We start from the raw sequence: 16,767 nt of genomic DNA on the forward strand, positions 1-16,767 counted from the left end.
CCGTGATCCTCCAACCCTCGCACCTAACCACCCCTGGTCACCTTCCAGAATTCCTCACATCCAACTTGGTCTCACCATCTTTCTGCAGGTCATCCCTTTCTAAGAACACAAACCTTTCAGCAGAAGATAGGATAGCCATACACAGCCTATAGCATATCCTCATCTAACCTCCCTACCTGCTGACAAATTTCCACCACTGTTGGCATCCAGCAATTATCTGACTATGCCACCAATAAATTCTGCCACAGTGATCCCATCCAAAAGGTGCAACATAACTTCCACACCCTACTTAAAAGCCTTAGGGCCTTCCTAGAGCCTCTCCTGTGAATCCATTTCCCTCCTCACCACTATGACACCCCAGACACCCAACTTCCACATGCTCCCCAAAATTTACCAACCCAACAATCCTGGACACGCCATTGTAGCTGGTTATTGTGCTCCCACTGCAAGAATTTCAGCCCTCATTGGCCAACACCTCCGATCTATGGGCCAAAATCTAGCCTCCTACATCATACGTACCAACCACTTCTTTTGTCAACTCTCCACCATCCACATCCCTCTACCTCCTGGACCCCTACTCGTCACTGTTGGCACCACATCCCTGTACACCAACATCTGATATGTCCATATAGTCTCGCCACTATTTAACACTAATTCTCCGAACATGCTTCGTACTTCAAACCCACTACCTCATTAGTCATACACCTTAGTAACTACAACCTAGCACACCTACTTTATATCTTTATGATCTGGACTCAGGGCCAGAACACCTTATGCTCATTTCTTCACAACCTCAATCCTTTCTATCCCATCCATTTCACTTGGTCCTCCTTAACCCAGTGTCCCACCTTCCCAGATGTTGAACTACTCCTTTCTGATGGCTCCATCCAGACCTCTGTCCACATTAAAACCACCAACAGTATCTGAATTTCGAAAACTGTCAGCCCTTCTACAACAAAAAATCGCTGCAGTGACTGTGGCAGTGCTATGTTGTCCACAGAAGACACCTCATACTTCGTGTGTGTGTGTGTGTGTGTGTGTGTGTGTGTGTGTGTGTGTGTGTGTGTGTGTGTGTGAGAGAGAGAGAGAGAGAGAGAGAGAGAGAGAGAGAGAGAGAGAGAGAGAGAGAGAGAGATCACCATCAGAGCCTGCTATTGGCCCCAGTATGTTTAAGGCTGGTCAAGCTATTCTACAATCGCTTTGTGTACAAATTGATGGAAGTGAGGTCCGTCAGTTATGCAAAACATCGTTTTTTCCAAGTTCCCAAACATATTTCAGCACTTCTGTGCCATTATCAGTGGGTTTCTGTTTTATTTAATCTGCAACGTGAACATTTTTATTAAACAATTGCAAAATTATTTGGATATTTAGTTCAAACAACAATTCGTTTCTTTTTGTTAATACCTTTACAATCAGTTTATATTGTTTTTCAGGACCATTTGTGTATTATTTATTACAGATAGCTTTTCATCTGCAACTAAACGATGTTGATGAGAAATTTTTTTGGGAGTTGGGGTTGGGTTCTTTGGGGAAGGAGACCAGATAGCAAGGTCATCGGTCTCATCGGATTAGGGAAGGATGGGGAAGGAAGTTGGCCATGCCCTTTCAAAGGAACCATCCTGGCATTTGCCTGGAGCGATTTATGGAAATTACGGAAAGCCTAAATCAGGATGGCCGGACGCGGGATTGAGCCGTCGTCCTCCCGAATGCGAGTCCAGTGTCTAACCACTGCGCCACCTCGCTCGGTGTTGGGAGTTAACCTATAATTTTATGCTCTAAACGTAATTTAGTTTGTCGCGATATTTTGTGCTTATATTTGTTTTTCCTTATGTTTTTGTGTACATAATTGGTTCCTGTTGAACGCTACTTAAATAATGTTTTCAAGTTGTTAATGCTTCTGTGGAATGAAGTTGTTTACAGTGTATTGGTTGTGTTGTGTTGTACTGATACCTAATTACAACACAACTAGCAATGAGTGTGGTCCTGTTCTCTGCGCAAATTTGTACTCTAGTTGGTCGTCCATTTATTCTCTCGGTGATACAGAGGACATTTTATGTTGGTTGTTGAACAGCAAGAATCATTCAGTAATTAAAACTTCCGGGCTTAATTACTGAAGACGCCGGCCGCGAAAGCCTACACGCTATGATAAGAATCATTCACTCAGCACTGCACCACGAATCACAGGCACTGGACGATCAAATTCAAATACTTCAATCACTAGCTTCTGTTTTGTCTAGTCAGTCAGTCAGTCAGTCTGTCTGTGTCACCTGCTGTTTTGCCCTCCAAAGCCCCCTTGGTTTATCTGCCTCCAATTAATACATACAATGAGTCTGTTGAGGAATGGGATGCATACAAGAAATGTCTGCGACAACACTTTCAAGCTTTAGGGATTACTGATGCTATTTTATGTCCTGCATTGTTCCTTTCGAGGATATCACCAAGGATGTATTAAGTCCTATGTCAACTTGCCCCTTTGCAAGACCTGTCTTCTTTAACATCTAACCAAATGAGTGAACATCTTTCAAAGTACTACTGTAAGCACAACCATGTTATTGCATCCTGGGTTGAATTTCACCTCTGCAGGAAGCAACCACATGAATCCTATCAAGCATGAGCAGCTCAACTCCACAGATTACGTCGTCATCATTTTGTGTCCGATGTGCGTAAAGAGCCACATGCTGATCAGATGGTGAGAGATACTATCATTCATTAATTCTGGATCATGAGGTGTGAAAGTGTGCCCTCCAGTGTGGAAATCAAGCCCTCTCCAGGGTTTTAGCTACCGCACAGTTGTTCAAGGTGTCACAAGCTGCTGGTAATCAGACTGAGTCACAGTGGGAGGTATTGGCAATCCAACCTTCTCCTCCACACCAAGCTTCTGATAAGTTTCAGGGTCATGCTTCAGATAGTTCTCAGGGGGAAGACACAGTGGTGGCAGTCTGCACACGATCACAGCATCAAGGCAGCTGGCCTCGCTCTCAGCAGCAGCTCCACCAACAGAGTAAATAGGCCAGTCAACAGCAATGTACATGCTTCACACTCTCGGCCTGCACTTATTGTTTCATTAACCACAAGCACCCAGACTGCGCTGGACTACCTGTCAATTGTATCAGAAAAGGTCACATTGCTTCTGTTTGTAATGCAAAAATCCAAAGGTCCTATTGTTGATATGGATGTAAACATTGTCTCGGCTATTTCTGTTACACCAAACAAAGCTTTTCACTGATGTTATGGTTTTCCATAAAGTTCTGCACATGCTGTGGTAACCTAGTTAAACTCACAAACTTATATGGACTTGGGCTCCCCTTCGCTTCTCCCTCTGTCACAAAAGTTAGCCAATTCTCTGCCCCGGTGACCTATAAAACAGTAGTCTGGTTACTTCAAATGGTTCAAATGGCTCTGAGCACTATGGGACTTAACTTCTGTGGTCATGAGTCCCCTAGAACTTAGAACTACTTAAACCCAACTATCCTAAGGACATCACACACATCCATGCCCGAGGCAGGATTCGAACCTGCGACTGTAGTCTGGTTACTTACATTTCTTGTTGTAGATAATGTACATATGGAGAATCTTTTTGGATTAGATGCTTTTAAGTTGTTTGGTTTTACTGTTTCAGATGACAAGAATTTAATGTCTGAGCATGTGCAGACAGATGCATTACATTCCAAGTTTTCCTCTTTGTTCTCTCTTGGATTGGGGTGAGCCAACAATTTCCTTTTGCAAATTAGTGTGAAACCTTCTGCTCGTTCTTATTTTTTCTGGGCCTGTCTGGTTCCAGTGGCACTCAGGGAACAAGTCAAAGATGAATTACACTGGCTCACAGAATCTGATGTTGCTCAGCTTATTGCATCAAGTGATCGGTGTAACCCTTAATTATAGTAAAGAAACTGTTGGACCAGTCATGCCTCTGTGGCGATTTTAAAGTTTCTGTGAATGCACATTCCCGATAGTGCACCTGGACGAACTCTTTGCTAAGTTACCAGGTGGTCAATATTTCTCAAAAATTTAATTGTCAGAAGCCTACTTACAACCTTTTTTTTTTTTTATTATTTACACGTCAAGTTCCGTAGGACCAAATTGAGGAGCAATCTCCAAGATCATGGAACATGTCAGTACATGAACTTACAACATAAAAGTAATAACAGATAAAAATAAATGTTCATGAACCTGAAAAAAGTCATTCCACAAGTTTAAGTAAATGCTATCAGCAATACAATGAGAATCAGCTTAATTTTTCAAGGAACTCCTTGACAGAATAGAAGTAGTGACCCATGAGGAAACTCTTCAGTTTCGATTTGAAAGCGTGTGGATTACTGCTAAAGATTTTTGAATTCGAGTGGCAGCTTATTGAAAAGGGATGCAGCATTATACTGCACACCTTTTTTCACAATAGTTAAGGAAGTCCAATCCAAATGGAGGTTTGATTTCTGCCGAGTATTAACCAAGTGAAAGCTGCTTGTTCTTGGAAATAAACTAATATTGGTAACAAGAAACGACAATAAGGAATATACATATTGAGAGGCCAATGTCAAAATACCCAGGCTCGTGAACAGAGGTCGACAAGAGGTTCGTGAACTCACACCACTTATTGCCCGAACTGCCCGTTTCTGAGCCAAAAATATCCTTCTAGAATGGGAAGAGTTACCCCAAAACATAATACCATACGACATAAGTGAATGAAAATAAGCAAAGTAGACCAATTTACGTGTCGAAGTATCACTCACTTTTGATACCGTTCGAATAGTGAAAATGGCAGTATTAAGTCTTTGAACAAGATCCTGAACGTGGGCTTTCCATGACAGCTTACTATCTATCTGAACACCTAAAAATTTGAACTGTTCAGTTTCACTAATCATATGCCCGTTCTGTGAGATTAAAACGTCAGGTTTTGTTGAATTGTGTGTTAGAAACTGTAGAAACTGAGTCTTACTGTGATTTAATGTTAGTTTATTTTCTACAAGCCATGAACTGAGGTCACGTACTGCACTACTTGAAACCGAGTCAATGTTGCACACAACATCCTTTACTACCAAGCTAGTGTCATCAGCAAACAGAAATATTTTAGAGTTACCCATAATACTAGAGGGCATATCATTTATATAAATAAGGAACAAGAGCGGCCCAAAAACTGATCCCTGGGGCACCCCCCACTTGACAGTACCCCACTCAGATCCCACATCACAGCCGTTATCAACATTGTGAATAATGACCTTTTGCTGCCTGTTGCTAAAGTAAGAGGTGAACCAATTGTGAGCTACTCCCCTTATTCCGTAATGATCCAACTTCTGGAGAAATATTGAGAGATCAACAGTCAAATGCCTTTGTTAAATCAAAAAATAGCATTCAAAACTTTTTGTTTAGCCCATCCAGTATCTCACAGAGAAAAGATAATATAGCATTTTCAGTTGTCAAACGACTTCTAAAGCCAAACTGTACATTTGATAGCAAATCGTGTGATATAAAATGATCAATTAACCTTACATACACAGCCTTTTCGATAACTTTTGCAAACACTGATGGCATAGAAATAAGTCTAAAATTATGTACATTATCCCTTTCTCCATTTTTATAAAGCGGCTTTACAACTGAGTACTTTAATCGCTCAGGAAACTGACCATTCCTAAAGTAAAAATTACAAATATGGCTAAATACAGGGCTAACATGTGCAGCAAAGTACTGTAATATTCTGCTAGACACTCCAGCATAACCATGAGAGTCCTTAGTCTTCAGTGATTTAATTATTGACTCAATCTCCCTCTTGTCTGTATCACAGAGGAGTATTTCAGACGTCAATCTCAGAAAGGCATTTGCTAAGAAATTTATATGATTTCCTGTAGAAACTAAATTTTTATTTAATTCACCAGCAATGCTCAGAAAATGATTGTTAAATACTGTACATGTATCTGATTTATCAGTAACAGAAATATTATTACTGCGAACTGACTTTATATCATCGACCTTGTGCTGCTGACCAGACACTTCCTTCACAACTGACCATATGGCTTTAATTTTATCCTGTGAATTAGCTATTCTATTTGGATACCACATACTTTTTCCCTTGATAATAACATTTTTAAGTGCCTTAAAATACTGTTGTAATGGGCTACTGTAGCTTGATTGTGACTAATTTTAACATTTAGATATAATTCCCGCTTTGTTCTACATGATATCCTTATCCCACTAGTCAGCCAACTGGGCTGTCCATTACTGCTAGTACCCCGTTTAGGATATTCTAATGGAAAGCAACTCTCAAAGAGCATGAGGAATGTGTTATGGAAAGCATTGTATTTATCATCTATATTGTCAGCACTATAAACATCTTGCCACTCTTGTTCCTTGACAAGTTTTGAAAAACTCTCAATTGCTGTTGGATTAACTTTCCTATGTAGTTTGTAATTAAATATGACATTGGTTTGAGTATGAAAACATTTTAGTGTTAAAATTTGTGCATCATGGTCTGAAAGGCCATTCACCCTTTTACTAACAGAATGCCCATCTAGTAATGAAGAATGAATAAAAATATTGTCTATGACTGTGCTACTATTCCCCTGCACCCTAGTTGGAAAAAAACAGTTTGCATCAGATCATATGAATTTAGGAGATCTACCAACATCCTTTTTCTTGCACAATCATATACAAAATCAATACTGAAGTCACCTCATATAACTACTTTCTGGTACTTCCTACAAAGTGAATCAAGAACCCTCTCTAGCTTAAGCAAAAATGCTCTGAAGTTGGAGTTAGGAGACCTATAAACAACAGCAATTAGAAGTTTAGTTGCACTAAACTCAACTAATGCTGCACAACTTTTAAATATCTGTTCAGTGCAGTGTCGCGATACGTTAGTTGTCAATAATCCTTTTAGGCTGTACCAATACTTGCGGTTGCCTTTTGGAGTCGCCAATGCTCCCACTATTTTTCAACATTTTTTGGAATAAGTTCCAGTGTCTGTGATGGGTTGTGCAAACTATCTGGATGATATTGTAGTTTCCCATGCCTCCACTGAGGGACATTTGCAAACTCTTTTGGCATCCTCCAGTTTGAAGTGTAATTTAGAAAAATGTCAATTTTTTTTTTTTTTTTTTTTTTTTCCAACCTTCTATCGTTTATCTTGGGTCTGAAGTTACTTTTGAGGGTCTCAAACCCTGCATCAACATGTTTCTGCTACTGAGTCGCTTCTACGTCTACGATGTTAGTGTCTGATAATAGTCCACAATTTTCATCACAAGAGTTGGCGGCATTTTGCGATTCCTGTGGTATTCATCACACTCTCGCCCCACCTAGTGCAAATATTAAAAACTCAGCTAAAAAGTACATTGCCAATTCTTTGTCTGACATTGCCTTACATCAGTTTCTCTCCTAGTACTCTTGCATGCCATTTGGCAAGAACAGCCCAGTGGAGCTACTCCACGGGCACCAGCCGAGGACACTGCTACACTTCCTGTGTCCAACACCTGGACATCAACCCATGCAGCCGCCATGCCTCTGCTGGCCGGGAGTGACTGTTTGAGCACATGGTAGTAACGTATTCTACCAAAAAACTGAAGTCTGCTACTTGCTTTACCCATGAATTAGCCTAAGTGATCATTCCACTTCATGTCGCTACTAAGTGTTGTACTCAAGTATTTGCACGAGTTTACAGATTCCAACTATGACTCATTAGCCCGGAAGTGTTTACTGATGATGAATGAACCATTAATACTATATTCGTCAGATATACCTTTTTTTGTTTTGTCTCATGAAGTGAAGAATTTTATATTTTTGAACATTTAAAGCTAGCTGTCAATCAAAGCACCACTTTGAAATCATATCAAAATCAGACTTAATATATACCCAAAAACAAAGATGATGTGACTTACCAAATGAAAGTGCTGGCAGGTCGACAGACACACAAACGAACACAAACATACACACAAAATTCAAGCTTTCGCAACAAACTGTTGCCTCATCAGGAAAGAGGGAAGGAGAGGGAAAGACGAAAGGACGTGGGTTTTAAGAGAGAGGGTAAGGAGTCATTCCAGTCCTGGGAGCGGAAAGACTTACCTTAGGGGGAAAAAAGGACGGGTATACACTCGCACGCACACACATATCCATCCACACATATACAGACACAAGCAGACATATTGAAAGACAAAGAGTTAGGGCAGAGATGTCAGTCGAGGCAGAAGTGCAGAGGCAAAGATGTTGTTGAATGACAGGTGAGGTATGAGTGGCGGCAACTTGAAATTAGCGGAGATTGAGGCCTGGTGGATAAAGGGAAGAGAGGATATATTGAAGAGCAAGTTCCCATCTCCGGAGTTCGGATAGCTTGGTGTTAGTAGGAAGTATCCAGATAACCCGGATGGTGTAACACTGCGCCAAGATGTGCTGGTCGTGCACCAAGGCATGTTTAGCCACAGGGTGATCCTCATTACCAACAAACACTGTCTGCCTGTGTCCATTCATGCGAATGGACACAGGCAGACAGTGTTTGTCGGTGGCTAAACATGCCTTGGTGCACGACCAGCACATCTTGGCGCAGTGTTACACCATCCGGGTTATCTGGATACTTCCTACTAACACCAACCTATCCGAACTCCGGAGATAGGAACTTGCTCTTCAATATATCCTCTCTTCCCGTTATCCACCAGGCCTCAATCTCCACTAATTTCAAGTTGCCGCCACTCATACCTCACCTGTCATTCAACAACATCTTTGCCTCTGCACTTCTGCCTCGACTGACATCTCTGCCCAAACTCTTTGTCTTTAAATATGTCTGCTTGTGTCTGTATATGTATGGATGGATATATATGTGTGTGTGTGTGCGCGCGCGAGTGTATACCCGTCCTTTTTTCCCCCCTAAGGTAAGTCTTTCCGCTCCCGGGACAGGAATGACTCCTTACCCTCTCCCTTAAAACCCACGTCCTTTCGTCTTTCCCTCTCCTTCCCTCTTTCCTGATGAGGCAACAGTTTGTTGCGAAAGCTTGAATTTTGTGTGTATGTTTGTGTTCGTTTGTGTGTCTGTCGACCTGCCAGCACTTTCATTTGGTAAGTCACATCATCTTTGTTTTTGGGTATATTTTTCCTTCGTGGAGTGTTTCCTTCTATTATAATCAGACTTAATATATTTAGATCTCCATTTGGACTGCATTTCATTTTTACAGTCAATAAAGTGATCATCTACAGATAATATTGCATGCTGAACATCAGGAATTTTCATAGTGTAGGTCCACATTATGCAGCATTTCATGTCCTCTGGACTGAACAAGTTTTTCTTATAAACTTTTTTTTTATTTTCCCTACATATTAAAGTCGTGAGATGTCAAGTCTGGCGAGCATACATGCAATTTTGTGTTTCCTAAATGACCAATCCAACAATTTATGAATGTTATGTTATGGAAAATTTATCAATTTCTTTTACCTCTAGAACAGCAATTACCTGTGCAGATTGGGAGGGACTGGCATCATACAGATTACCTTTTGTCCAGTGGGATGTCCTTTAATGACTGTGAAAACATGTCCGTTAAGAACTGCAGACATTTGTGATTATTTAGAATCCCATCAATAAAACAGATAGCAATGGCATAATTTTTGAAAAGCCCGCAGCATGCTGAGAGATAAAGATCATTGTTTATCCATTTCTCTGTGGATTTTCAGTTCATCAGTAAGTGCATACACTGAAGACAGTCCATGGCTTGTAAATGCTTCATCCATAAACAAAATCTTGCATAGAAATGCACCACCACTTTTCTGTTTCCAGAGATTCACAGAACTGAAACCAATTTTGAAAGTACTCCCCATGACGCTGTAAGTGAAATGTGGAAAGAATGAAATATGCGAGACTTTGCTATTTGCACGATACTCCTTTATCTGATCCCATTCAAACATACAAGTTGCCCAACAGTGACAGATGGTTTGTGTGTTATCATTGCTAAAAATATTAGTTGCATTTCTCCAATCAGTTCTCGTTCTTTAAAGTTTTTGTCTTTTATTCTTCACACCTCCAGTGAAGAATAAAAGTCCTTAAAACTTTTCTCACAATATTTGCAAAGACGGGTCGTAAGGGCTTGGTACAATCAGGACATCTTTTGGGATACCACCTATAGCATTTCTCAAACAGTCCTGGGACATTTAGCATTAACAAAAACCATATTCTCTTATGTTCTATAAGCTGTTCAATTTTAAATAGCTTCACCAACAAGTTGTACGATCATTACAAAAGCAGAACATAGCTTGACTGACTTCATACAGGTAAACACACAAATTATATCTGCTTTAGATCTTTTTATTATATTTGGTGGCAGGGCACACATTTGTGGAGCCTCTTTCCCTGACAGCTGGATGGTAGTTCGTGGCACTTTTATTGTGTTATTATTTAATCTAGTTCAATGCATTACACCGTAAAAATCCTCTTAGAAGGCTCTTTGCAATGCCACAAAAAGGCATATGCTTCCACTTACAAAAAGAAACCAAGCTGGTGTCATACTTTGGCAGCTATAAATGTTGAAAACAACTTTTAGAAATAGAAATGTAACATAAAATATCTATCGGTAGAAATAAATTATTTTCTACAAGGATACCCAAGTTTCCCTTGGAAAATATTCTGTACATGCAAACATTTCCTAGTAAAAGCACACTCCACAACTATTACAGTATTTTACTGTCTTCCTTGAACTCTATTATACACAGTGTTATAAATGTTAGTCCACACTGTAGCTTTTTTATTATTTTGCATTGCAGTCCTAAAATACAAAATCCCAATAAAATAAATCAGTATAACTTTACACTGGGAAAATGGTGTGCAAAGAATGTTTCAGAGTTCTGTCATCCGAGATAAATCTTGTCTCACAAGTAATGGCAACTGTCTTCCAATTTACCAGCAATATATATGGCTACAGGCATATCTTTCCCATATTTTGTCCTGTGCAATAATTTATTAAATACAGTATTCGTCATAAAAATTTTCTATTTATTGCAGGCATCAGGTTAAAGTCTAGGACATAAACATTGTGTACAGAGTACAGGCAAAAATGTGATATCTGCTCAGAAAAGCCTGTCCTTTTCGCACATAATCGATAAACAGGGTGCCAGTCAAGGAAAATAAGTTTAATTTCGAGGAAACTCTACACTTAAATACCTTTTAAATTAGTAAATTGAAACTACCGAAGAAAAATTTCAACTTACCTATGTAGCTTGTAAATGTAGAGTATAACGGCATTCATATAGAACATTAAAAATATGACTAGAGGCAACATGAAGGTAAGCAGAAGCGGCGCTAAAAGCCATGTCAACCACAACGTAAAGTGGACATCTATGTATTCAACTGGAAAAAAAGGACACGGAAAAGCCAAAGGCAAAAATTACTAATTATTGGCCACTGTCAACATCTACGGGAATATCGCACAGAATGTGTGCCTATGTGCAAAATCTTATTCTGAGTATATAACGCTCTGCAACCTACCAATCGCATTTTCAAAATATCTTGTGACATTTGTCAAAACTGTCATGCCTATAAAATTGGCAAACTTATTGCTTATGAAAGTAGGAAATCGTATGGTGTGCTGCACTTGCGGTACGTCACTTTTACTGTGACAAACTTAAAATAATTGACGCACGGACCATGCTTACTGGTCACATTTGTATGTCAACACACGTAGTCACTCTCCTGTGATGGAAAACAACGCGCTAGAAGATATGTCAGTTTCGCAATAGCTTGCATGGCATTACGAGTCGAATATACCGTTATGTGAAGAAATGTGTGTCGCGAGAGAAGTGCGACGACGAAGCTATGCATCATATCTTCATTATGCCATTTTTGCCTTAACCAATGTGAGGCTAATGTTTGTGAATTTTCAGTTTTCTACGAATGTCGCTTGTAACGTAATTTATATGGAATCGAATGCTTTGTTCAGTACTCATATTCTTTACGAATTCTATGTGTCGCATCTTGTTTTTATTAAGTCCTTGCGCCCCATTGCAATATATACATATGTGATTAGTGACATATTTTCCCTTTATTTACAGAAGTAACAGAATACGCCGCAGAAAACCGCAATTTGATATAAGTGCACTACTCACACCTGGACACATACTTCTAAAACGCAAACATGACGGAAACACCAATTTATTTAGATTTGTTGATGATATACATAATTACTTTTAAACAGTGTTCACATATAGACGGAGATCAGCAATCGTTATGCACTTGAAGCAGTGATGGTTATGGTTCAATGGGCTTCCGAGACAAAGCAGCAAAATATGCGCGTTCTCTGAATTCGATAAGACAGGTAATAAATATGAAGAGCATTATAGAAGCCCTAGAAACCGAGTACCTAGTACAATAATTAAAGATATTATGGGACAGCAAATGTACACTAACAATGTTAGGGACCGTCTTAAGAATTTTCCGACCAGCAAGTACAAAGGAACCAGTAAACCATTCGCAGGCATTAATCCAATCAAGGCTTCATGAACTAAGGTTGTCGCTGTATCTTTCGTTCACAGAAAACGCCTTTTTTCCGGTGAAAAGAACTTGATTGTAGCGTAATATGTCGTGTGTAGAAATATTAGGTTCTGCACATGTGATATAACAAAAGTATATGTATTTCCTAGGGTAAATTACTAAAAATATTTCGTTTGAACTGTAACTACGAAAGCACGTCTCTAGGCACAAATTTTATAACTAATAGCTCAAATTAACCCGACTCCCAACTGCAAAATTTTTTTAAATCTATTAAATGTCCAGTTACACCAGCTGTGATATCGAACAGCAGTGTCAGATAGTGTTATAGTTTTGACTTCTGTCTGCATAAATTTCCCTAACTCTCATCATAAAATTTTACTTCCTTTTCCATTTTGTTTCAATAATTATTTTAGAAACAAAGCATCATATGTTACACATAATTGATCTAAAGTAACATTTTTAATGTTCTTTTATGCGTTAATTCTTAAATAAGGAACTTTGTATCACATTACACATACGTGATGGACCGAGACTCGAACTCGGAATCTTTGCCTTTTGTAGCTGGGGATAAATTTAAAATGTGGGCTCTGTTGTAGGTTAGTAAGGAAAGGGAAATGTTGCGTACGGTATTGTGGAATTCACAGAGAATGAGAAAGAAATATCTGTACCGGCACAGCCACAGGAGGTGAACCGCTTACGTAAGATTAAGAGGGAAAGGGTAATGTTGTGAGTAGTGGCTTGCAATAATAGTTGGTTACTTATTTTCATGGTACCTGGATCATTTAGCACTGTACATAGTAATGATGTAGAAAAACTCATTTTACATTTACGACGCAAATTCTGGATATTTCTCCTACCTATCATCTTTTACACATTACAATAATAGAATTTTTTCTAGGAGATATCAAGGAGAAACTTTCTCAGTATGTTTTCAGATTTTACTTTTCTGCCTGTCAGACGTTTTATATCACCAGGTAAGTGATCAAAAATTTTTGTTGCAGCGTTGTGCATTCCTTTTTGTGCCAAAGACAACCTTAATGTGAAGAAATGAATGTGATTTTTTCTTCTGGTATTGTAATTATCATTGTTTCTTTTGAACTACAGCGGATTATTTACAATAAACTGCATAAGGGAATAAATATACTGTGAACCAATAGTCAGAATGCCCAATTGCTTAACATATGTCTACAAGATCGTTGTTGGTGAGCACAACAATTTATTCTTACAGTATGTTTTTGAGCAGCAAAGACTTTCTTTATTACAGGTGAGTTACACCACGTCATTATTTCATATACCATTATTGAATAAAAGTAAGCAAAATATGTAAACTTACTGATTTGCCTCTCCCCAAGTTTTGCAACGATTCTAAGCGCAAATGTGGCGGAACTAAGTTGTTTTATGAGTTCCAAAATGTGTTTTTTCCAGTTTAAATACTCATCAGTGTGAACAACTAAGAATTTTGAAGGTTCCACCCTACTGATTAGTTCCTCACCTTGCATTATTCTTATCATTAGTCTAGTATCCCTAGATGCACAGAGCTGAACATGTTTTTAAAATTGAGGATGAAACCATTTACAGAAAACCAGCCAACAATATTTTTAAGAACTTTGTTTTTCATTTCTTCTCTTTCTATTTGTCTGCTTAGATTGATTGCAATATTAGTGTCACCTGCAAAAAGAAATAATTCTGCTTGTTGTATACTAGGTGGATAATCATTAAGATAATAAGAGGAACAATAGCAGACTTACAATTGAGCCCTGGGGAAACCCCATACACGATTTCTTCCCAGTCAGAATCATGTCCTTGGACTATATTGACTGAATTGCTAAGTACAACCTTCTGCATTCTTTTGGTTAGATATGACATTATCCATTTGTTTGCTATACCATCAATTCCATGCAACATCAATTTATCTGGGAGAATACTGTGATCCACACAGTCAAATGCCTTAGATAGGTCGCAGAAAATACCAGCTGCCACTATTCTTTTATTTAATGGCAGAAGGCAGGGAGAAAGATGTTGCGCTATGAAAATTTAATTTGGACCCCCCCCCCCCCAAAAAAAAAAAAGAAAAACAGTATTTACCAGCCATCAAGGTTAAGTCTGTTCACACATTCCACCTTAAGGTGTATACCCACACATGAGCTCTACAAACCTAGGTGTTTGGAACTGGAGACTGGTTAACATTAACTGACTGCACAACACATTGAGTTTTTATTTTTATTTATTTTATTTGCATAAAGGCTGATTCCCTCTAGATGTCAATAGACCTTCATGTCAGGGTGTGTTCACAGTGGAGGTCATGTCACATCACATCAGTTCACTTAAGCTTAAGATACCATACATGATACTTACAAAAAGTCAGAATATAGTATAGGACTTGAGGAACTGAAAACAATAAAGTTTATTAACAGCCAAATATAACTTCATAACATATGTTCTTAATCAATTTTATGCGGAAAAGTACCAAGAAGTGAAGTGAAGAATTTGAAACCAATGACATTTACTTACTAGCAAAAATATATACATACAAACACATAAAACAATATTAATTTTACAAGGGAATAAATAGAGCCCATTTACCTAATCCGTCATGCTTATTTTCCTACATAACAAAGAAAACTATAAACAACTGCAAGTTTCTCCTTCCTTACAGCTGACTTTTTCACTTAAAAATGTTATTGGATAAAAATTTCTTCATCAGCTTAAGTTCTTACCTGCTCTGTTCTGTTATTGTAAAACCTATACAATGTTTCGTTATCAGATATCTGATCTCACTTGCAGATGAACACTATGGGAAAAATATACATATTGTTATGGAAGATTTGCAAATCACCAATAAAGCAAAGCAAATAACGAGTATGTGCGGCGAAAACAGGTAAACTTCCAACATTAGTTGACGACGAAACCGTAAAAACTCTCTTCCCAGGAAACCTTGACGGTGATATGGCGAGATGGGATCATATGTTCATGGCCTATGTGAATGTTGCAATTTGAAATGCACTGTGGAATGTTTTTACATGACGTGATGGCTAATGTGAATCGGCCTATATTAATGGCGCGAATCTGTGTGCAAGTACTAGATGATAATAACGCTCAAAACTTGAAGAAGAACGACTGATTTCCTGTTACATTCATTGGATTGGAAAAAACAGCCAGCCAGTTGCAAAATACAAGTGCATTAAATGTTGACCATGGTTCTGACAATTTTAAAACTATCTTGTTCAGATGGTGTTGTAGATTTTAACAAATATTATGACATTGTGTGTGGAACAAATACGGTATCATAACCATAAACAAAATTACAGGAAATGTTTACAAAAATCTTAGTGAAGCATTCTGATGTAGAATGACGTGAGAGTCATTGACTCTATCCAGCAAATGTGTTTTTCATCCAGTTAAGTGCTCTCTGCTATAGAGCTTTGTCTTAAAACTTTTGAAAACACCACAAATTTGACAATGGCTCCAACAATATATAGTGTACCACTTGAATAATATGTATGTATAGGACATTTAAATACAAAACGTCACATTGGATCCGACAGAGTGTAAATATGCCATGTACAGAGCTAGTGAGTTGCGTTGACTGAGTAGACACACTAGCCTTAGGTCGCCTCTTGTAGGTGGCGCTCCTGCACATCCTATATGCGTGTAGCTTGTGGGGCGGCGGGTGGAATTATTGTTAATATAAAAGGTTTAATGTAGAATGTTATGTAGAAAAGATGCATTCTCCGGACGATTAACCATATGTGGGGCGGCGGGTGGAATTAATTGTTATAAAAATGTTCCTATTAATTATGCAGTCCTTAATGCTGTTGTTTGCCGTTCTCAACACTGGCACTCTAACTACAATATTGGCAACCAGAAAGTGATTAGCAAAAACGTGAAGCCTGTAATTAGAATTCCTAGTGCCCACTTCATCTGAGAAATACACTTATAGCTACAGCTTATAGCTCTGAGGAATTAGGAGATTGTCTGGGATTCATAATCAAAAACGATTCTCTCTAAAATATTCACTATATTCTGAAAATCACAGACCAAAAAGAATCCACACAATCCAACTACCAGAGCAGTTCAGAGTCTAATGCGCTGATGCAACTATAACTGTTCAAATTAAAGGTTTAAGTGAATGCTCGCCATAATTTGATGATAATGTTCATCAAACGCCACACTAAATAATGGTAGAATGTCTGTCCCGCGGCGGCACGTGAAAATACGACATATGCCTACTGAAGATAGATCATTTAAGTCATCCCAGAATTAACACTTCACTCGAAAAACGATTTCATCGTTATGCGTATCCCGAGTAACTTATTACAGCA

General features: G+C 38.6%; 1 protein-coding gene across 1 annotated transcript in view; it reads right to left on the bottom strand.

Annotated features, from left to right (window-relative positions):
• LOC126092486 (transmembrane protein 68) overlaps window positions 1-11,662 on the bottom strand; it is a 120,202-nt gene extending 108,540 nt beyond the window's left edge. The window contains exons 1-2 of the mRNA XM_049908104.1: window positions 11,444-11,662; window positions 11,167-11,305 (exon numbers count right to left, since the gene is read on the bottom strand). Coding sequence (XP_049764061.1) covers window positions 11,167-11,305; window positions 11,444-11,489 — 185 coding nt within the window. The 5' untranslated portion in view covers window positions 11,490-11,662. The remainder of the gene's footprint in view (window positions 1-11,166; window positions 11,306-11,443) is intronic.
• Between the last annotated feature and the right edge of the window lie 5,105 nt (window positions 11,663-16,767).

The sequence above is a fragment of the Schistocerca cancellata genome, chromosome 7 (assembly GCF_023864275.1).
Source record: "Schistocerca cancellata isolate TAMUIC-IGC-003103 chromosome 7, iqSchCanc2.1, whole genome shotgun sequence".
Classification (NCBI taxonomy): domain Eukaryota; kingdom Metazoa; phylum Arthropoda; class Insecta; order Orthoptera; family Acrididae; genus Schistocerca; species Schistocerca cancellata.